The sequence below is a fragment of the Pelecanus crispus genome, chromosome 1 (assembly GCF_030463565.1).
Source record: "Pelecanus crispus isolate bPelCri1 chromosome 1, bPelCri1.pri, whole genome shotgun sequence".
Lineage (NCBI taxonomy): Eukaryota > Metazoa > Chordata > Aves > Pelecaniformes > Pelecanidae > Pelecanus > Pelecanus crispus.
This window is the reverse complement of record NC_134643.1, coordinates 155,107,306-155,130,827: the sequence shown is the minus strand read 5'-3', so window position 1 is coordinate 155,130,827 and position 23,522 is coordinate 155,107,306. Positions and strand designations below refer to the sequence as shown.

At 40.5% G+C, this 23,522-nt stretch overlaps 1 protein-coding gene across 1 annotated transcript in view; it reads right to left on the bottom strand.

Annotated features, from left to right (window-relative positions):
- Positions 1-22,189: 22,189 nt before the first annotated feature.
- Positions 22,190-23,522, bottom strand: part of SLC9A4 (solute carrier family 9 member A4) — a 40,236-nt gene continuing 38,903 nt past the window's right edge. Inside the window, exon 12 of the mRNA XM_075711290.1 lies at positions 22,190-22,491. Coding sequence (XP_075567405.1) covers positions 22,190-22,491 — 302 coding nt within the window. The remainder of the gene's footprint in view (positions 22,492-23,522) is intronic.

Genomic DNA, 23,522 nt, shown 5'->3' with positions numbered 1-23,522 from the left:
CACCTCGAAAGAGATTTGCGTGCGGTCGTGTGAATGCACGTACACATATATATATAGTTATATAAGCTAATTCAGAGACTTAACACACTCTATATGGATATGTGCACGCCTGTGTGCACATATACCTGCACACATATACAGTCTCTATAGACAGAGAGCTGAAAGTCTTTTTTTTTTTTAATTTAAATTTCAAAAATTACCTTCAGTTCTCTCTCTATAGAGACTGTATATGTATGCATGTATACGTATATACATCCATCCGCACGCCTGTATGTATACGTATGCATGTGTATATCTATTTTAACAAAGTAATTTTTACATCTGTATGCACACATGTATGTACGTGTGTATGTGTACCTACATGGATAGGGTGCTGTTACCAAATACAGGAAAAGTGCTTCTACCAAACATACGAAAGACAACAGCTCGATGATCTCTCAAGGTCCCTTCCAACCCAAAGCATTCTATGATTCTATGATTCTGTTCCTGCTAATTAAGAATTAAACTCTGTTAATTTAGAGTGTTAAAAGAACACAGTCGGTATGCATATATGGATGTAGGTTTATATATATGGATATGCATGCTAGACAGTATATGGACTATATAATATATGTTGTATAATATGTGACATATAATTATATAGTACATAGTATATTATCTAACATATTTAATATGTAAAATAATATGTAGGATATGAATATATATTATCTACATGCTGCCGCCATCAAACACGTGATAGGTGCAATCTTGTTCCTGTTAATTAAGAGATCTACATTCTATTGCTTCAGAGTTAAAAGAATACGCTGTGTAAACATATATGAGTGTTCATACCTATATTCTCATATGTGTATATAAAATTATAATAAATTTTCGTGTGTGTGTGTGTGAGCGTGCGTTGCCAACATTGAACACGTGATTGGCAAAATCCTGTTCCTGAAGGCATTGGGAATTTGCCATGAATTTCAGCACAGCTGGTGTATTCCATCAGATACTGCTGAGCACCGGCTTTCTGTATTTCTGAAAGAATGCAATCTCAGCCACGATGTGCTCATGACTTCACCATTTATGAGTAAGACAGTATTCCAAAGCTCAAACTCATAAAATCTTTATAGCACACCATTCTGCGTGCCTTTATAGCAAAGCATGTCTTTCTTGACTTCAAATACAACAAAAGCAGGTAGTAAGTGTTCTCCTTTTTTCCCCAAATGGCAAAAAGTAACCAGTGGCTACCATTTCTGTAGGGATTTAAAGATCAGAATCAATTCGCTGAGTATCTGTAGCTGTCATTTACCCCCAGAACCTGAAAACAGGGCACTAAGCCTATGGGTTTAATGACAAATTTAAAAAACATGACAATAATAAAAGGGTTTTCTTTATTTTACCTACAAGTCAGCCAGGAGAACACGTCTGAATATCAAACCAGTGTATACATCATCTAACCCTCTAGCTGCACGTGGTATCATCATAGGTCCTTTTATTTGTTATATTAGATTCTCTGAAATAAGAGAAACAGATAGATATTGCCAATTCGAAGGACATTTCCTTTATATGGAAAAAAAATACAAAAAAACCCCACTTCATCATTCCTGAATCTCCTGGTCCCTGTCAAAAGACCATCCATAAGAAGAGAAGGCTAACCCTCAGGTGAAGGAGATAGCGTTATCTCTGTCATGCAAATCAGACTGTAAATCATAAATTTAATTCATTTGAAAATCATAAGATCTGTAATTGTACTCGCGTGTCTCATTTTATGACTTTCCTGCAGATGAAGAAAGCCTTTCTGAAAAATACGGTTATGAAAGCGTCAATACCTGCTCTCCTAAGAGCAGCGTTACCAATCCTCTCTAGTTATCTGACCTGTGCCTTCAGGATATTGCACTGGACTGAGAATTATCTTCAATAATGTCAATGAAAAAGCCTTGGCAAGAGCAAGCTGGCCAAGGCTACTGGAAGCATGGTTATTTATGTACTGTCCCGTACACCCTTTTTTCTGTTATCACCTCATAATCCCTCTCTGTGCTGGGATTCATATTCCCATTCAATAGTCACAGCAGAAATAAGCTGCAGAGCAGGGAACCGGACCACCGTACGATAGCCCCACAGGCATTCGGAAATCGTGAACAACTGCGCGAGGTTTTCAGTTTGCTGCAAGAGGGGAAGGAAGACTTTGGGTGGGGAAGTGCTGAGGCGTGAGAAGGTACGGGAAGGTCCCTTCTCACGGACAATGTTCTTCATTGCTGCCACCTTCATTACAGGCAGTGAGGAATGACAGAGCCTGGCTGCTGCAGACTGGCAGAGAGAGATGCTTTGGTACCCAGGGCATGCCTTTACAGTCACAAAATTTCTCCCCGACACAGGAATATGGACCCTTCCATGGAGCACCATCCACATATTTGCCATTATTTGTCCTCTGAATTTCCTCCTCTCCAAAAACAAAAGGGCACACACAACAGGAATCCTAGGTCTGGCACTTCTGTGGGCCTGGGTACTAGGCTAATTATTATTTTTTTAATACTATGGAAACGAGAAGCTGGTAAATGGGAAGAAAAATAAAACGAGGGAAAGACATCATTAATCCTGAGGCTGGTGAATTACATACCAGTAATAAAAAGGAAATAATACATTGACACAGACCCCCAAAAAAACAGGAGAGCAAAGAAAACTGGAGTGGAGAGCAATTACTGGAGCTGACAATGTCTATTGTTGCACCAAAATAATCTGTTTTATGGACGGATTGTATAGATGAGAATATCCAACACTTGGACTGGGATTTGCCTTTATGGGAATAGCATGCTACAGCAGGGAAGTGGACCATATTTGACTTTGGAGCTTGTTGAAATAGATGCAGTGAAGCTCAGTACAGTGTAAGGTGCTGAAGGTCTTGCGGAGTTTCTCTCAGTATTTGCAGCACGTGCTGCTATTCATTGCAGCCAGCCCTGTGCGACTGGTCCCCAGATGCTGAAGGGTTTCACCACAGGTGGAAGGTCTTTAAATCCAGGCCGAGATTTGCCTGAGACGGCAGAGTGGGGCATGATATTCCCATTATCTTTGCTTCATCCAGGCTGTATGGGACAGCAGCGCCAGCTTCACTCCCCTCCACCGCCGCTCGCACTGCGCCCAGCCCTGCTGGTATCTGCACAATAAGCAGCTCCTCCTGAGGGCATGGCTGGGGACATCGCCATACGGAAAAAAATATTCCCAAGTCTCCAAGCTGCCCGGGGAGGGGAGGGAGGGGGGTCCCCTCAGCCAGGGAGAGCGATAGAGGAGACGTGAAGGTGTGTCCCTGGCGCCACGGTGTCTCGTCATGGCTCTGCCCCTGACAGCTCAATGCATCTGCTCCCACTTCAGAACAATTTTCTGTCGGGTCGCTCCGCACCATTTCAATGATAGCACAAACAGAAAGCACGTACACCGCACTTGCCTGATTGCAACTGATCCATAGAGGACCTTCCCGCAATGCCCCCACCGATGCCTCATTGCCCGCGCTGTGCCGTGCCATCTGCACCCGGGTGTACTTTCATCTCTTTAATTCTGCTCACAGGCATTGTCTGTTTTACCAGATACAGTGCTAACAGCATTTCACGTGACAAAGTGCATGCTATTTTATACATCAAGATGGTAACTCACATAATTCGGTTTGTTTACCTTTTAATCCATTTATTGATTACTACTGGAAATTACTACCAGAAGAAGGAACTGCTTAGGCTACCCACAGCGTGCTGTCTGGGAAAGAGGCATTGGTAAAAAAAAAACCACGCAGGTTTGCAAGAGTTCAGGTGGTTCCTACAGGTGTTATGACAGTTTAGTTTTACTTTTGCTGTACTAGGCATTGGGACTTTTTCTTTGTAGGCACAGCTTTGAGTTACAGGTTTGTACATCATCCGTTAATATTAATCCAGCTTTGTTTATATAGTAGGAAAAGATCTATCTTTATTGCTGTTATCAAAACTCTGCTTTCACAATGGAAAAGAATATGCTGATTTGAACAAATGAGAATTTTCACTGTATCATAAATTAAGCTCCATTTTTAGGGATTCCCTAAAACTCCTGAGGTGATATTTTTATACTTAATTTTCTGACCTCTCTTTGATATCAAGGAAGCATTTCTGGAAAATGTTACTGTGACTATTTCAATAACCGGATCTCCTATGAGCAATGTTACAGGTGTTCTCTAGCAAATATGATCAAAAAATCAAAATGGTTGGGCGAAAAATCATAAATATATGAATAAATACTTGTCTGTAATTTTCGTTGCTGTTTTAATTTGACAGACATTTTCAGCAGATTAAAAAAGATGTTGTATTCTACTGCTGATATTTTTATTTTGACGGAAATTAACTCTGTGCAGAGGAGCTTTTAGTTTGCATACTTCCTCAATTTTCCCTGACACAGTCCAGATAGCAGGATTGTAAAATCTGTGTTCCTGGTTCAGAAGCATAAATTTCACTCTTCTTCCTAGCCACTTCTCAGACAGAAAGATTTTCTCCAATTTTCCTCAAAAGTATAGTATAGGAGACTTAAACACAGACCACCTTACTGAAATACATCAGTGTGTTACTAAAATAAATTTGTTAAAAATTATAGTATTTCCATTAGAACAATGAAGGAAGTTTTGAGGTTACCTCACGTAAAAAGGCGGTTCTTCTTGACATCTGCAGCTGCATGGGAATCACAGTAATGCAGGGAAAACCTGTGCCTGTGGTACATGTCAGCGGGATGTTCAAAGAGTTAAGGGAGAACAGACACCAAAGAGGTGACGTAGATCTCTTTTACTTATTTAGAAATAGCTTCAGTGGAGATTTAAGGATTATAAAATACAAACATGCTTGACTGAGAGTTGTTTTCTTTGGGAGGGAAGCTGGTTGCTCACCTGCATGCATTATGTTAACAAACATTTCTCAAAATCTCTCTTCCATTAGGGGTTAGACTCTTTTTATGAGGGCTATGTCATCAGGGCCTTGACCATGTAACTCTGTCTCTAAATCCATTAATTAGTGAAAGAATATCTCAGCTATCAAGTGATTTATTATATGAAATCAATAGTCCATTGAGGATGTGTTTTTCCACAGCCTTTTCCAGGGCTGCTTAGCAACCATCCCCATAAACCAGGTCTACCAGAGGCATTACACCTTTCTAATATGGGCACTTTAATGGCAGCAATTTACTTGTGCAGGTCTGAACTTCGGTAAGCCCTTTTAAGGCCCTTAGGATGTTAACTGTTGTGTCTGCGCAACTCACTTTTTCATTGGAAAGGGTTCAGAAAGGGCACAGGTACCGGCACCTGCCTAATTTTCCAGAAACGGAGGAGTGGCAGGAGTAGCAACCTACACGACTACAGGCGCAGAGCACGAAGGAAGGAGCATCGCTATTTTTTTAACCTTCAAAAGCAGCCCCACAAACAGAGCAGCAGCGAAGCTGAGTGTGAGTTCATGACGCAGAGCGGAGATGGCCAGGGCTGAATTCGGAGTGATAGACTCTGCTTTTTTGGGGTCCCCTGAGGCTGCACGCAGAGGCTGCTGTGCCGCAGCACCGGTCACAGTTATCCCAGCGTGAAGCCCTGAGGGAGCAATGTGCTGCTGCTTCTGTGGATTATGGGCAACCACCTCCCCAGAGCCAGAGCTAATCTGGGCATCAGAGTAATTGCACCCGTGTGAACACTCTCCCGAAGGTTTCTCCTAAGGCCTTCCCCAGCTGCGTGGTGTGTACACAGGCACTTCTGCTCACCATGAGTAAGCATCTCTAGCAGGTTCAGCCAGGAAGCTCCGGGAGAGCATTTTGTGCCTCATACCAAATAACGGAGAGGTTTTTGCAGTGCTGCAGGGCATCAGCATTAAATATCATCCCGAAGAACAAAAAAGGGACCTGCCGTCAGCTATTGCAGGAGGGCTGAGTGATGTTTCTAGCTCCAGAGGGACACTTGTAACCCAGGAAGGCTAATAACCCATGAAGTTAATTTTTGCCTTTACTTGAAAGTAAAGTGCACTTCTCCTGTTCATAAGACAGGCAAAATCGAGAGGAGCTGCCCAGAGGGGGTTGGGCTGTTTTTCCTTTCTTTCATTACTTGTGTTCCAGGTCATCTGGGTATCACTGGAAAATGACATTGTTGGGCACATTTACTGCAAACCCAGAACCAGAGATGACAGACTGATCTCCATCTCTTAAGGATTAGAACAATCTAATTGTTTAATAGCTAAGCAACTTGTTTAATGTTTAAACTGTAAATTCCCTCTTTAGCTCATTCTGCACCAGGACACTTAGTCGTTGAATGATTTCTGAGCCTGTGTCCCCATGCTGGCTGTCAAAAGTAGCCACTGTTCTCAAGCCTAGCACCTGTCACTGCCATGAATACAGAAATGCTAATTTAAATGTTTAACTTTTGGGGGAAAAAAAGTTAATGACTAAAAGAATGCCTCCAGTTTCAGCCTTACAATGGCATCATAACCGACAACAAGAATTTTCCTTTGAAAGCAGAGTTTGATAGGTTTATAAACCTATTTTTAAATGCTTTCCCATGAGTTCAAGTGTTGGTGTTGGTGACCGAAGTGAATCTTTTAGTGCTATAGCCTATGTTTACAACTCTGGCGACCTTTGAAGCATAGAGGTGTAACCTCTGCTTGCAAAGGGCAAGGTAAAGGCTGACCCAGTCCTAGAGCCCTGGGAGGCCTTCTGCTAAGCCACATTTCCTACTCGCTCTTTGTCAGTAGATTAATGGCACAAGCGTGTTGAACAAAATGTTGCTTTCAAAAATGCTGACGGGTTGGGTTTTTTCCCCTGAAGAAAATTTCATTTGAAAATAAATTTTACAATGTTTTTCAAGCAGTTCTGAAGCAAGCAAAAAAATGCACCCAGGCTGTGCTCTGTCTTGAATCAAATCAACTGCCACCTTATTCTCAGACTCTCCTACTGTGACCAGTTCCTCTGGCTCAGGAGCTTTCATCTCTGTGCTTGCACTCAGCTCATAATTACAGCCTAAAGTCTGCTTCCCCCTTCACCGACACGAGCTGGCGTGTATAGGCATAGCAGGTTAGATTTAGGCCCTTGATAAGGGCTTTTCTAAGAGGACTCAGATCTTCAGGAGGAGTCTAGAAATGTCTTCTGGGGTGCCTTACAGAACATCATCCTGTGGTCAGTGACAGCAGTCAGTTTATAACCAGTAGCTGGAATTGCTATGCATATGTGGGTAGTATAGGGAGCTGTTCACCCCATGGCCCCTTTCTCACCTGCCCCTTTGTTTCTGACACCCTCTTGTCTCTCCCCTTTACACCAAGAACCCACCTGCAAAATACAAATACACACACCCTGTTCTTGCTCAGTCAGAGCTGACCAGCACTGGTCATCACTGAGCCAAGAGGAACCATCCTTCAGCAATGGCATAAAAAACTACCTTAGATCCTCCACAATTCTCAAAGGTGACGCTCTGTCTTGGGTGATGCTATACGTATCCCACTGAAGCCAGGGAAGTGTTCCTGACAGCTGAAGCAGAAGCAGCCCCAGTACAAAGAAGGCATTTTGCAGTTTGAGTTGCACTAAAAGGTAGTTTGTGAATTGCTGCAGTGGTCAGCCAAAGAATTAACTGCCTGTATACTAATATTGTGTATGCAGGGGTTAAATAGTGAGCATATGTTATTTGGAAAAAGAAGAAACCTAGAGTAGGTGATATTTTCTACACATTATGTATAACTTTCTGTTAGGGTTCAGAAATACACATTGCAGGAGTTGATGAACTCTTACTTCTTATGAACTCTCTCTTCTTTTCAGTGGCTTGAGTTTATGTTTTGCTTATCTCTCCCCAGTTTTTCTTATTTCTTATTTCTCTTTATTGAGCCTACTCACTGAAGTTAATTAGCCATTGCTTGCATCTCTTATGTCACCGTATTTTCATTGCAGAAGGTTAAGAAACCCTTGCAGAACCTTTAACTGTTGATCTCAGCTGCTTGGCTTTATGACCAGTAGACAGCTGGTGTGAACATAGGTTTTCCACTTGACTTGGTGGAAGTTTGGCTTTAAATTTTACACAGAATGTTATATACGTCTTGCTTTCAACAAAAAATAGTGCAGTTCATTTTTGTTCCAAAGTAATGTGCAAAAATAAACCTTCCTCACCTCTTCACATAATCCTGTCATTGGGAAGGTTAGCAGAGAACAATCAGGTAAGAAATTAATGCAAATCATTCATTCGTTCAAGAAGAAATATCATGGGAAAGTCCACCCTCCCCATTGCTGCATAGGGATAAAGTGTGTTTGGGAGAATATAGTCAGTGAGGCTGTGAGAGTTAAAAGAAAACCTTTGGTTTAAAGTTCCCTGTAGGCACCATAAACATAGAGTCAAAAGGCCCATGGCTGTTAAACTCCGCCTCTGTGTTCTGGAGATAAAGGGTATGGCACTCAGCTGCACACGAAACCCTCCCTAACCTGCAGCCCCGTCTTTAGCAATTCCTTCTGTGCTAGGTGGAATAGCATCAGTACGTGGAGTTAACAGAGTCTCAGCCTAAAATGCTCAATGTTGCAATGGTTAGAGAGAACAGCAGCCAAGCATCAAAATCCTTTGTTTTATAGAAAGAGCTTTCTCTTGATCTCAGAGATTACACAGTTGAACCCCATGCCTCACTTAACTTTCCAAAAGAGTGAACAGAAAAATGTACAATATTTTCATTATCAGAGTTTTCCAAATAAAAAATGAAAATAGGACTATTTACTAATATTATAAAGCATTTCAAATAATTTTAATGGAATTTAAGTTGGGAAGCTGGATACAGGAGCTTTCAGGAATGGAGAATGTGGACACTTAATTGGAAAGCTTCCAGATGAGTGGAAACTTTTGTTAACAAACTGATGGTTGCTGGCTGCTATAGAAACAAACTGGACACATTGGCATCATAAAGAAGATAGCAAATTTTCTTTGTCTCAGTGAAATGACTTCAGTTAACTTTAACAGCATTTGATAAACTTTTAAAATGCAAGACATACGTAACTTATACCACTGGAAAGATCTGATGAACTTTTTCAGTGGTCACAGTCCTTTGGTGATCATCAGTATCACTTTGACTCCCATACCCTCCGTATCTACTATATTCTGGGTTTGATTATACTGGCATACTAATAAGTCAGTAGAGAACAAATTTACTGTTTCTGCATGGTCTAACAGCCAGTCTCTTTTCTTTTTATATAGATATTTAATATGTATATCTATACATATACACAAACACATACATACATATATGAGTATAATTTTATTTATATTTTATATATCCTCCATGTAATTAGCTCTGATCAACAGTCCTACCTTTTAAATTATTTCTCCCTTTCTTCAAGAATGCAGATATTGCAACTGGAATCTGCTCCTGTATTTTTAAATCATTTCAGCTAGGCATAGGTACTTAAATGTTAGAGTTCCCAACTTAATCACAAGCATTTACAAGTTATAAAAAAAAAGCAGTAGGATTTGATCCCACAATTACATATGGGGATCAAAATGTGAGCATACCTTTTAATCAGAGAAAAATCTGCACAGGGAAATACACCCAAAGAAACCAAAAAAACCTCAAGAAAACCATTTTAATAAGTGTAGCAGGAAAACGCAGAGGAATGGTAAAGTGCCTTCCGATGCCTACAGCAAACAAATCTACTCACAGAAGCCGTGTCAGGACAGCATTACTTTATTGAGAAGATTATATGCATTTCCTTTCCTCCCTTGCCTTTGCTTTCTTGCGCAACAGTCTTTCTTGGAACATTACATCATGGAAAAAAAAGGTGGAGCAATTATGTTCATAGTCATTAATTGCCAGTATTTTTTTTAACTCCTGCGTGACACTCCATCTATACCTCCTGCCAAAAAATGGAATTAGCAAAATGTCTAACAGAATTGGCAAAAGGGGTTATCATCTCTTGATACACAGAGATAAATAAATCCCCTTCTCCATTTGCAGGTACCTTGGAAAATGCCAGGAAAATAACAATGCCAGTTCTGAGGAGAGGAGCGGAGGCTGCATATCTGTCCTGTGCCATCAACCTCTTCTTGTGTTGTGGTGAAGTAAGTTTGTCACATAAGCAGTTTGGTTCTCATCTCAGCTAGACCAGCATGTTGGTGCCAGTCCTGTAATGGTAGCAAAAACCATCCCACAGTGTTTGAAATAAACCAGAGCAGCTAGTTATCTGAAAAACCTCAGAGAGGAAAGAGAAATCAGCCTGACCTGTGTTTTCTATTGTAGAAGTCAAATGCCTTAAAACTTGAAGCTGCATGAAGTCCAAGCAGTGGGGGACCAGTAAATTTTTGATCCTACATGTAGTACAGCCCTGGCAGAGGGATTCCCAGGCTAGGTCAGGACAATAGACATGTGGGCAGATACGTTCTTAGGGCAAAATAGCTGGGCTTCTTAGATGAACAGGGCTCGTGATACAGATGTTGGTACAGATGTTCTGTTCTGGAAATTGCTTTTTTAGAGCTAATGCAGATATCTGGGTACAGAACTACAGTAAAAAGTATCAGTATGCTTTTAACAACTGCTCACAAGTTCAGCCCTAGCATCACATAAAATGTGTACAGATACTGCTCATAGAAAGATCAAAATCTATTAAAGCCCCTCCAACCCCTCAGTAAAATGTAGTCATAATTTTATTTTCAGTGTGGCTCATCCATCCTTTAGCAATGGCATCTATGTCCCAGCTTGCCACCCTGGGCTCTATTTAGGGCTCCTGGAAAGCAGGAGGCACTTCAAAAGGGCCTGCTTGTTGCTTCCCAGTACAGGCCTGTCAATCACTGCCTGTAGATGCTGATTCTTACAGCTGAGCATGAAGGGAGCCCAAGGTTGACAGGCTGGCACACATGTCTGAAGCCAAATGTGGGTTCCAATCCCTCATTTGTCCTGCTGCTGCTATTAAAGTCACAGGCTAAGCCAAGTGAGGTGTCTCCTCCCTCATTGTGCACTGCATGTACCTCTTTTCATTACTTTTTCTTACAGTGCTGGGATGGAACATGAGTTTTGGCCATTGCTAAGAGACTTGCAGCTGTGTGCATTGTCCAGGTCTTCTTCAAGTGGCTACTCACAAGAGGGGAAAGGAGCCGTGGATGAGGGGTTGCACTAGATGACCTCCAGAGGTCCCTTCTCAACAATTCTGTGATTCTGTGATGAGAAGGGATTTTGCCTATCCACTTTTCAGTGGCTGGTACCCTGGGAACTTTTGATGAAGCCTTCTCTCCTGGGGTGGAGCCTCAGGTTTGTCCCACCTGCAGCATGCTAAAACAGGATAAGCAGAGAGATGCAAATTGCCAAAATCACAATGGTTAAAAGAATGGCAGGTTCGGATGCAGTTTTTGGAAACAGGCATAATTGTTAGGGTTCAGAGCTGGCACTGAGCAGAGAAGCTGGCTTCTAACTCAGGAGGTCATTCAAACTCTGGGTTTGGACTGTCCAGTTTACCCTGAGAAATCATGCCCAAATATTTCTGTGTGGGGCCAAAACCAGAAAGTATGTAAGTCTCCTCATTGTAAAAAATCAAGCAATTGACCCAACCAGCAATTATTGCAGGATCCAGATAATCTCCACATACACAGAGGAGGAGAACTTTTGGGCTGTTTGAAAGAGGAAATCCTGCCTTGCTGAACTCAGTTGCAAAAGAATCCAAATCCAAATATGATTTCACCCTATATTATACTCTTTCCAGTGTGGAGATTTTTGGTTATAGATAAGGATCAGCCAGGGTTTATTGCAAAGTTTATTTTGTAGTAAGTCTGTAGCAGCAATTAAAGTTCCAAAACAGTTTTCACATACTAGTAATTTAAAGAAAAGTACATCTCTGAAGATGTAATTTTCCATTTTTAATCTCCATCCAAAGATATTCTTTAACTTTGAGCAAATTCCTGTCAAACAGTTATAATTGTATGAAAAAAGATACTTTTCCAGATGTAAAAAAAGATGACTGCTGACTTTTTCCTTTCTCTTCTATAAGATAAGCCAAAAGAGCTGACCTCTGAAGACTGGTACATAAATAACCACTCAAAAACTTGTTCATAAATGCACTGTAAGATTAAACTGGAAAAGAACTAAATTATAAAGCCTGAATGCTGGGTAATAATAATGCACAATAGAAAAATGGCAATAAGATATTCTGATTCCTTCTGAGTCACAACCTGCATCCTACACGATACCTGAGGTAGCAAAGCTAATACATGTTGAACTGGGGCTCAGCTTTAGCACAGATATCAGAACATGGGTGATTTCAGCCTTCAGTGCAAAAGTTGGAGCTATATACAATATTACAAATGTTCATTTTAGAATTATGTCAAGCAACCTGAAAAATAATTGCCCTATTACAAGGTAAGCTTGGCAGAAAATAGTTATTTTTTATATAGAATGGTTCTATGTGCTATTCTAAAATAGAATTAATTTATTTAATGTATAAACTCTCCCAGGAATAGAGCCTTTTCTTGTGTATCTTTAGAAGAGTGAGTAACTGGAGTCCTTTAATGTGCAGAGGTCTTTGTAGAATGCTAAATATATTGAGGCAAAGAAATCTTTGATCCAACCTACCACCCAGTTGTACTTCCCATCCTGACCACTCTCAACAAAATTTTGTCAGACTCATGCAGAGTGAAAAAACCGAGACATATTTTCCCAGAAGTTAATGAAGATCTTCACCAGGATCATTAATTATATATGGAAGATAATCAATACTTCCTTCATGCCTGACAGCATGAAGTTCTCAAATAGGTAGCTATAATACTTGGCTTTATTGTGAAATTTGTATAAGATGCCATAACATTTATGGCATCTATAACATATGCAAACTAGGATTTATTTTAATACTTTACATTTTGTGTATCCTGATGTTCTTAGACTGGCAGAACAAGTACACTTCTAATATCCAGTTAATGATATAATAGTGCACTGATCTATTATTTTGTTTCTGATTTTATCTATATCAAAATAAGATATTGCTTTATGTACAGCTTTTCATACTTTTAATTAAAAACAGAATTAACTTGGGTTTTTTCCCTCCTTACAGTTGCAGAAATTATTCTCTACAAAGCCTGAACAAGGATACCATAGTAGATACTAGTAAAGTGTCATTACCAATACCCATTTGTCTCTTGTGAGAAGGACATTTTAAGATCAGAGGAACAGCAGTGGTTCTGGAAAGTATACTAAAAATAAAACTTCTCAGGCTGTGGTGGAGACATTAACAAATTAAAATACCTGAACTGGGAAAACTCCTAGCTTTGTGGTCATGGTCAGACCTGCCATAACACCAGACATAGAAGGAAAAAGACACCAACCTGTATTGCTGTGGCTCCTAGAAAAGCCAAAAAGTGTGGGCACCAATTGTTTACTGGACAGCTTGGAAACATAAAATAACTTTAACAGTATGAAGCCCTGACCCTCATTTATGCCTCTGTTTAATACTGAGCAGTCCTTAGCAAAGGCACAAGTCTGAAAAACATAAGGACATAATACTCCGTTTTCCACAAGCTACTTATCTCTTAATGGAAGTTTTCTTATTGATTTCAATAACTTTAATCGTACAGGATCAATCCTTAAATGCTTGGCTTTACTGAGACTACTCCCAACCTTGAAGTTAAGTATTAAGGTCCAGATCCTTGTGGGTATTTACATGTTTAATTATTTTCCTGGATCAGAACTAGCCCATAAAGACATGTTCCAAATTCTTGGTCATAAAGGCATGACAGTTCCTAGATACTTCTCTCTGCCACAGGCAGCCCGCCAACTGGAAAGCTTCTTTGCCTCAAAACTTCAACACCGTGTGTCAGGCTGGCACAAGAAACCGGTCACTAAATTCAGATCACGTAATACATACAGGCATGATGTTTTCCTTTGGTGATATAAACTCCTGGAATGCAGCATACCACTTCAAAAAACCACATCTCCCCTAGTGTGTTATGTCCCCTATCTTCATGCCAATAGTTTTTAATTCCACACTAAAAAGGAACAAATTGTCTAAAAGTCATTTTTAAAAGGCAACTATCCTGATGAGGATTCTGACTTCAATGGGTGTTGGGAAACAGTCGTTTTCATATGCATCCTGAAAGCCACTCCCTCTTTGCACAGTTTACTTTTGGTCCTATTTAATCCTAGCAGAGGATTTGAATGTGTCACTTCTCCTTTTTGGCTCTATAAATACATTGCTTAATTCCATCAACAGAGGTCACTGCAGCTCTTTTCCTCTTTGGTGAAAGCATGCCTTTTCCAGCAGGTAAAGCAGAATTAATGCTCTCATCTAGCAGAGTTTTAGTTTATCCATTAGATACTGGTACAGGAAAATTTACACGTAGTGGGAGGCTGGGGAAAAAACACAAACCTATTATTATTATTATTATTATTATTAATAATAATAATAATAATATAAAGAGAGCTCTTTTGAGCTTTGGAACTTAATTCATGCAAACTTGTTTATAGTGATGACTTGAGCTTTGTCGCTACATCTATCTTTCTTTTCATTACCTAGGAACAAGACCTGTAGATCTGGTGTTGGCACCAGCTGTTATATCTGCTCTGCAGTACTTGGTAAATCAGTATCAGGCATTTTTACATTAAGGAAAAATAAGAAAAAAGCTCCTGAAAGAGCTCCTTCAAATTGCTAACACTCAATTAACAAATTTGTCAGCAGTCATCACTTCCAATTGAATCTATGTTTGCATACTTATGAAAATGATGGGGAAAGATTTTGGGACATTTATCATTAAGAGGAATTCAAGCCAAAGGGTTCATTTGAGCCAGCAGTAATGTGAGCCTTGCAATGTTCTGTTGCTAAACCCATTACAGCAGATTGAGCCAAATACACTTGCAGACAGAGAGTCCTTTAGAAATAAACAGAATATAGGAGCTGTACACAGTGAGACACTGTTAAAAAAATCTATATATTACATTTTTATGTGTACGTGCAGAAATAGCTTAGTTTATTGAGGAGGAAAAGCAGATTCATCTCAAAGCTAAAGCAGTCATAATGCCTAGCTTTGAAAAGATGCTTTTCATTCACAGGTGCCAAAATCGCTTAAAGGATGAGGACAGCGGAATTCCACTTCAGACTCAGTAAGCTGCATTTAGATGTTCACCAGGAAGGTGTCTACATGTGGGGCAGCTGTCTGAGCTCCCACTGAAGTCAGTGGAGTCTAAACTGTTTATCAGGTCACTGCAAAGTAGCCATCCACATGCGTTCAATTGATTTGCACCATTGGCTGCCTTGTGCAGATCCCCACCGACACCAGCCCCAGGGGTGCAGTCCAGCTGCCGTAAAGGTGCCCCAAGGGGCCTCCCTGGCCTCTGGCTGCTGATCCAGGGGGAAAAGGGCTCCTGTGGCTCCTGTGCCAAATCTGGCAACTCAGATGGCTCGAGGTCCCTGTGTATGACTTAGCCCTGGGTGTCTTTATCCCTATTGTACATGTGAGAAAACAGAGGCATAGAAAGCTGAAGAGATTTGTTCCAGGTCTAACACCTGTGCCAAACACCTATAGCCTCCTTTCCTCACTAGACCAAAATGGAGGAGAACCAACTTTCAAGAGTTTTCGCTGCAGGTTCCAAGGAAAAAGGTATTTGCCATAGTATATTCACTTCTTTCAAGCTCTTTCAATGTTACCAAGTATTTGTAACTATGCAAAACATGCAGAACATAGGTAGTTTTTTGAAAGGAACAACAGTGAATGTACTAGGGAAAAATGAGTGAAGAATTATGGTTTTTTACATTACATAGATTTTATATATATATCTTAAATATGGAAAAATTTTATGATGTCTTTTAGGACACTGAGTGTTTGTAAACAGCAGGTCCTGATACCTGGCTTGAAGCAGTGCACAAACAATGTAATTTCTGTGCAGATTGTTCCCTTTTTGTGGTGAGAGCTGGAGGAACAGTTTCAGCCTGTTCTTCTTGTTCCTTTCTGTATGTTTCAGTCACCTGAAAGCCTAAGGAAGGTAAAGGTAGAGTAGGGTCAAAGGACCAGGGTCTCACATTCAGTTCCTGGCACTGTTCCTGTGTTATGTGTACACACGGCTCATTTGCTTTGTGCAAGTTTCTCCACCTTTCACGTGGGCTTTTAACACTGGCATAATTCTCAGGATGCCCTGCCTCTGAACTGTCTGTGTCTCGTGGGCACACAGCACCTGGAAGACACTATGCACCACTGCAAGTACTATCAATATTCATCATCATGTGATATTGAAGCTGAACATATTTGGGCCGGTGGCTCACCCAATGCAAGCTTCTGTGATGGAAAATTTGCCCTTATAGAAAGGCATGAATAAAGCAAGCTAGAGGACTATAGGTTTTATTCCAAGACATCTTAAAGAAATAACAGCCCTTTTATTTTGGCATTTGTGCATAACTCATTGTTTTCACCCCTTATCACTGCTGATAATACAGTAGAGCAAGGAGCAAATGGTGTTAGGCCCAGTACCAACTAATGAGCCTAAACTAGTAACTTGACATACATGCCAGAAAAAAAAAAAGCAGTTTAACTTCATGCTTCTTTTATGTTAATTTTGTATTTAGTGGAATAAGTTACTGATGGGAAAGCACTGAGCAGATGTCTAATGATCCAACCTTTGTTTGCAAGTGTAAAAGTGACTTTGCAGATGACTAATACCTGTGCCCCCAGCTTAGTGTGGCTATTCTTGACAGATGCTTCTTTTTTCCTAGCTTGGTCCCACAAGGACAGTAGAAAAAAAGTCAGGGATGATGTTTAATTTGGGTGTCTGCTCCTGACCAGCTGTTCACTATTGGTGTGGCTGCAATCTACCTTGCCAAAGAAAGAAAACTCTGAAAATCAGAGCTTGGCACTGTTTTCTTCAGTCCATGTCTCATTTCTTATGATTGAAAGGTAGTAGAAACTCAAATTTTTCCAGGAGGAAGGATAGACAAAAATAAACAAGAACCAATATTAACTTTTGAAATTTCACACCCGTGAAACCAAAGCAGGAAAGAAAAAGGAGTTTCACTTGTGATTAACGTTGAGACAGATTCTCAAAAGGAAATAAATTAAGCAACTTAGCTCAATAGATTTCCAGTCCTCTTAACTGGTTCAGAATATTACTCATGTTACCTTACACCTCTAATTTTAAGGTTCTTAAGTACAGTGAGTTTGGCAAAACAATAAACGTAATTGTCCTACCTAAAAAGCAAACAAAATATAAAGATAAGGTAATCTGTTTTTCCACTCTTAATGTTTGTGTTTTATCCATATATGTAGATAGAAAATTAGAAAAAGTACCTATGAAGAGAGGAAGATTGGAAATATTTGTAATATTTTCCAGATTCTCCCACAGACTTTTAAATAGTAGTTTCCATTCATACATGACAATAAAACATGAGTTTTCAGGGTCTAATGGCTGAAGAAAAACCTTGAAAGTGTCAGTTCTCAAAACCAACATACTAGCAAGAAAATAAGAATAATTTCACAATTATTTTCATCTTCTGTTACGTAGAAGTCAAGCTTTTCATCCATAGCAATTTCATGATTTGCCCTGCAGATATCACTGGTCCTCTTTCTCTGACTACCTCACTCATAAATATGGATTAAGCTATCTTTCTCATGCTGAAGATGGTCACGGTTACTTTTTCTCTACCTGTCTCTCCAGCCTGAAACCCTGGCCTACTTTTCTGAATCTCATATAACCTTCCTTAATTGCTCTAAACACATCTGAACTAACTTTTGTCTTTTAAGTCGGCCTACTTTCTTGGCTCACACACGCAGAGGTATATCAGTCCATCTAGAGCTCCTGCCACGGTGTTTGTTCTTTTCCAACTATTACAGCTTCTCCTCTCTGGCTTTGGTAGACGCATGCCTGCTCCACTCACTTGAGTTTCAAGCCATGCTATGAGGTGAATTATCCCCCCACTTCTCCACTTCTTTGCTGGTGTCCTCCCCTAGTGTGACACACAAACTGATTTTAGGTCCTTCATAGCATCCTTCCCAGTCCTACTCACTGGCGTTATCCCATAGCCAGTGTGGTGTTTCCCAAGGGTGCCATACACACAGAAGCAGCAGCGGCAGCCCTGACTATGCAGTTGCAGACATTCCCAGTGGCTGCCATTCCCCCAGGAAAAGGGACCACAGCAATGCCTTCTTCCAATGCACTCTGTCAAATGGCATTTCTGGAGGTCACAACTTGGGCGCTCCTCATGCTAGGTGCTATTGTGTCCTCATTGCCAGCGCTTCCCACACTGCTGCGTCTTTGATGGTAAGCTCTCTGAGGAAGAGATTCTCCTTTTACTACATGTTCCTACTTGGCTGGGATATTAGTTGAAGAGTTAACAGCTGCAGCAAGAACAACAGGATCTAACAGTTAATCACACCGTGCAATACATACGAAAGTATTGCCAGTTGCTCACAATGTACTGTTGACCTTGATAACTCCTTCCCTTTTTCTGCAATATTCTGTTTGACCATTGTTGCTTTTACTATTAAAATATTTTCTCATTATGACTGTTCTTATTATTGTCTCATTTTTCTCATTGGTTAGCAAGTTTTGTTCAAGCGTATCTCCTATTTTCTCTACTGTCGAAGGTACAGGCTATTCATTATTCTTTCCTGAAACTCACCTGTCCTGCACTATCCTCCTGCCCCGAGGAAATAGTCTTAATTCCCTGAGTTCCTATTTCCTCTCTGGATTTTGAATAGTAATTCTTCACCTTCTGGGCATGAGTTTCCTGTGCCAGTTCACCTTAAACCAGAGTGCAATTTAAATTCCCCAGTAAATAACACTGTACCAGTCTAAAAAAAGGGAGATCTTGAATTAACATACCTTTGTAAATCATCAACACAAGTTTCCTGGATGTGACCCAGGTTAAGGAGTTTAAGAAAGCCCACACACATGAGGACTTAAATCCACCAGCAGTGGATTTAAATTCATGCCCTAAACCACTTTGGTTTTCTTTATGGACCAAGCCTGAGAGCCTATATACACAGAGTAAGCTACCTATAGTGAAACATTGCTGTAGTTATTGCTATTTAAAACATAAGCAATGTGCTTCTTTAAGGAGAACTCATTTGTCCACAAGTATGAAATACCCATGAAAACAAATAAACAGTGCAACTTTATATATTAGAACATACTTTATACAGGCATCTGCAGCATTGCTTCTTGGCTAATGGCCAGCAAAACCATTAACAGCAACTAATGGCACAGAAGGAAATTTTCTTCCAGCCTTATTTTCTAATTGCTAGGAAAGAAAACTAAAAATAGACTTCACAACTTTGAGGGCCAGATTGCAAAACCTGGGAGAGCTCTATTAACTTTGAGATGCTCTATGGCTTTACACTTTCTGAAGATCTGGCTCACAGATTTCATCAGAGGAAAGATTAGTAAAGAACCAAAAGAGGGAGATTTGACTCCAGCTATGCACTAGTTTTATTTGTATTTTAGAAAGACTTTATTTTTCTCTAGTTCTAATACACACAGTCATTAGAAATTGAATGCTTTGCTCCCTACTTATGATGGGTAATTATATAAATGCTCCATGACTTCTATAATATTTAATAAAGAATTTGGAAGTCAATTTTAAACATGCCTTTCAAACACACTCTGACCAAATCGCACAGACTCTCTTTTTCATGTTGTATGTCTAGTCCCTTTCCATGCCACTCCAGACAACCCATTAACCTTCCTCATCTCACACAGTTTGTATCTGTCCAGTTCCCCCAGAAAACACGTTGATTAAATCTTCTTAAAGAGGAAATGCTGAATTTGCAGCTCACAGTAATTCCTCTGTTTAATCTCTCTCCTGTGCCTCCCTTTGAAGATGAGACACTGTCCCTTCTTTACCCTCCTCTCAGGTTTCCAGTTTCCCTTCATTGCTATCCTCAAGGATTGCCTCCAGTTGACATCACCCACCAGCCAGTTTTGGTGATCCCGCCCCCTCCCAACTCTGCAATGCGGAAGCAGGTCCCACACTTCTGTCACCCCACTCCATGCACCTATGTCAGCTCTATGGCCTAAGGACCACATCACACGGGCACTGATTTTGCCCTCAATTAAATTTCGTATGGCAACTGGGTAGCTCACAGTGCACTTTAAGACATGATTTTGTATGATAACTCTTTTTCTTAAAATAATGTTTTCACTGAGATTTATGATATGTCAATATAACTTGATATAGGATTGAGATCTGGCACAAGGCTTTTATTTAAAAACTACATGGACCACTTCCTCTTTTGGTGGAGCTGGGTTTATTTGTTGATTTTCAGGTACAGAACTGTATTTCATTGCTTATTCAGTGTTGGTACAAAAGCCAAATCCTACCCTCTTTTAGTAAGTGCCACTGCTTTCATAAAAAGAAGTGGTATAATTTCTCTGGCACAATAAGGAAATGCAAACAGAACTTAAGTTTCATAAAGCTTTGTACAATTTCAGTACAAATGATTCATTATTACCTGCTAAACGTAAGAGCTGCAAACATGAGAAAAGGGGAAGAAGGCCTTTTATTTTTTTCCTCTGGTGGTGCTTTTCAAATTTGTTAGTTTAGATGCTACCTGTCCTGAATCAGAAATCCATTGTAAGAAATGTGAAGTCATAACTTACACTTAAAAGTTTTTTTTGGACCAGGACCAGGTCCTGGACCAGGACATACAAGCATTTAACAGTAATATATAAAAGAGAAACACAAAGGTGGCACTGTTATCTCTAATTCTTACTTCTCTGACTCTTACAGCAGCATTTACAGACCTTGAGTTGGGCAGTGAAACAAGGTCTGAATGGAGGAGAGAGAGGGAAACCTGAAGAAAGTGTGACTGAACTTGCTGCATTTCTCAGCTGTAGATTTGAGTTTAGTGCAGCTATAAGGGTGGGTTTATGGACTTTTGGACTCAAATCATACCTTTGGATAAAATCAGCTCACCTACAGTTTCAAGACACAGATGACAGTGGCAAGGCTGCTTCCATTTTGCAGAAAAGCGCTCCATCAGAGGAACTAGGTATCTGGGGTTTCAGACTTGATCCAAAATTACTCAAGACCATAGCTTCTTGCTTCCCCTACCGCTAGGAAGACCCACCGTTGAGACTGGAGCATGGGTGTACAGAGCCAGTTGGAAGGGAGCTCAGTAGGCAGGCTGGCAGGTCATGGGCTCCAGTGCATGTCCCCCTGGTTGCTTCTGCTTTTTTTTTTTAGCAAATGCTTCTCTATACAACATACAGGCAGACACTCTACAAAAAGCTGGGAGCAAAACACAGCGCCTTTCTTTCATTCTAGCCAGCAGGCTACAAAATTAGGCTCCCTTTACCTTTTGTCCCAGTTTCTTGCTCCCTATCTGCAGTGCTGGTCCAGTTTCAGTGTGAAGAGTAATCCACTGATTTGGGCACACTCTGGCAAGGTGGGAGTGGGGAATGGAGGTTAGATGCTCTACAGTGAAGCCTCCCACTTGCCGAACCACAAGAATATTGTGTACATTCTTGCCGTCCTACATTTGCAAATAAAAGGCATCCTGACAGCACCCCTGCCTGAAGGATCCTCTCTGGATTTGTACGTACCAGGATGCCTCCTTTATTCATCCAAAACAACTGTAGGTGGCTGATGAGCGTCTACCTAGTGAAACTGGTTGAATTAGCAGGAGTTATAGACCATCAGAGCAACTGACTTTAGGCACTTTTGCAGAGTCAAAACCTGAGATGGCAAGAGATTCCCAAGTGCTGAAAGTGTCCACTAAAGAATCCTTTTGACGCAAGTACCCCCTTAGGCATCTTCAGTGACATTTAGGTGCCCTAAAAATGCCTTTCTTCTTTTAACTCTTTCCTGGAATATCTCAACTACTCTGAGGTCAAAAGTTCTAGACAGTTGGTTGAAGTTACCAATCTGGGCGCTCATGTGTCCACTATGTCCTTCGGTGATTCTTTCTTCTGGATTTAGGCAATAGTACAGAACAGAGGAAGGCAATATCAGCTTCCACCCATAGCGCTGCATGTGCCCAACTATTGTCGTTTAAACCCATGACCAAACCTCTACAAAGATCATGTTCCCCTCTTTCCTGCAGTGTTTTGTGGGAAAGAAAGCTTGATATAAACATATAAGAATTTGAGTCTTCTCTGAGCCAGTAAGTATCTTGATACAGTGCTTGAAAGTGATATGAGAACAAGTGCACTGGTCCCAGAGGGAAAATTGTGGTTTGGTTCATATAAAAGCTTTGTTATTTTCTCTGGAGCAGTGCACAAAGTGCCCTAGAGATGCAAACATTGCTCTTCTCTGCTCCTCATATGTCTAATGGCCTGGCTGGTGCCATCATTTCTGTCTCTTCTTCTGACTCATACCCCTCTACTTCTCGCACAGTGAATCGAGACTTTGGCATTCGAGCTCGATTGTCTGCTCTTGTGAAACAATGCTGGCTCATTGAATTTCCTCTTCGACCTGACAGATTGGATGGGCCCGCTCGTCTATCCAAGCGTGCCATTGGAATCAACTCTTCCTGGCAGTGCTTTGCTTCAAGTGGACATAGTCGGGGCTGGGGTCTGAACATTACTGGGAAGGCAGCATCAGAGACACTTCTGTGGTGATCTGAAGGAAAATAGATAAAGAATTCATATTTTGAACAAGAGAAAAGAGAAACACCATGGTATTGACAAGGACAGATAAAGGGTATTCAATACGATACAGCATTACGGTTTTAAACCCTGGAACTGAAGCATTTTAAATAATTGCTATGGAATAAGAGAGCAGTCAAGAACTAAAAATAACCCTAAATTTTTATTTTCATCCTAAAGCTGATGTTTAAAAGATTTTATTGATCTTGCCTCTACCCTGAAACCCCAGCGAATAAGCACATTCAGCTATCTTTTAGTGCCTCACAGAGCTTCTCAATGCCTTCACAGGGCAAGAGTGCTCCTTTATGTAGCTTTCAATGTTCTACAAATTTCACAAGTATACCTAGTACCATGGTTGAAAAGCTTTGTGAAACCCACAGCAGAAGAGACAGATCGATGAAGGAAAAGATTCTAGTGACATCAAAAATCAAGTTTACTAGTCACCTGTGATTAACAACTGGGAAGAAAACAGTTTCACCTGAAACTAGGAGTTTGACTCTAGGGCGCTTTGATTACACTGGGTGTGTCAAACCTCCTCCTACCAGCTTGCTTTGCCACAAGTACACAAGAAAAATTTGCCTGCAGTAGGCCAATAAATGGCTTTCTCAATCTGTTGAGTTTACAAAACATACTTTTTTACTTTTCTTAAAGCCACTTGTAGTCTGACTATGCACTAGCAAATTAGTTAATTTAAGAAAAAACTCATAACAAGTTAGAAGGTTTTGGGAGATAAACAAAGGTCCGTGAATAATAAAATTAGACTATATTCTGCTACAGTTAAAGCAGACATGTATTGGGTATAGTCACAGAGTCAAATTTATCAAGTTATTGCTGCTTAATAACTATTAAATTCTTTTAAGCTAATGTTTACTTCACAGTTGGCACAAAGTACGAGCGCATGCACCAGCACTTACCTCCACTGAACAGGGGCACAGATTTCTTTAACAGCAGAATTTGCTTCTGTTAGGCCATGTGGGCATACCACACCATGAGCAATAGAACAGG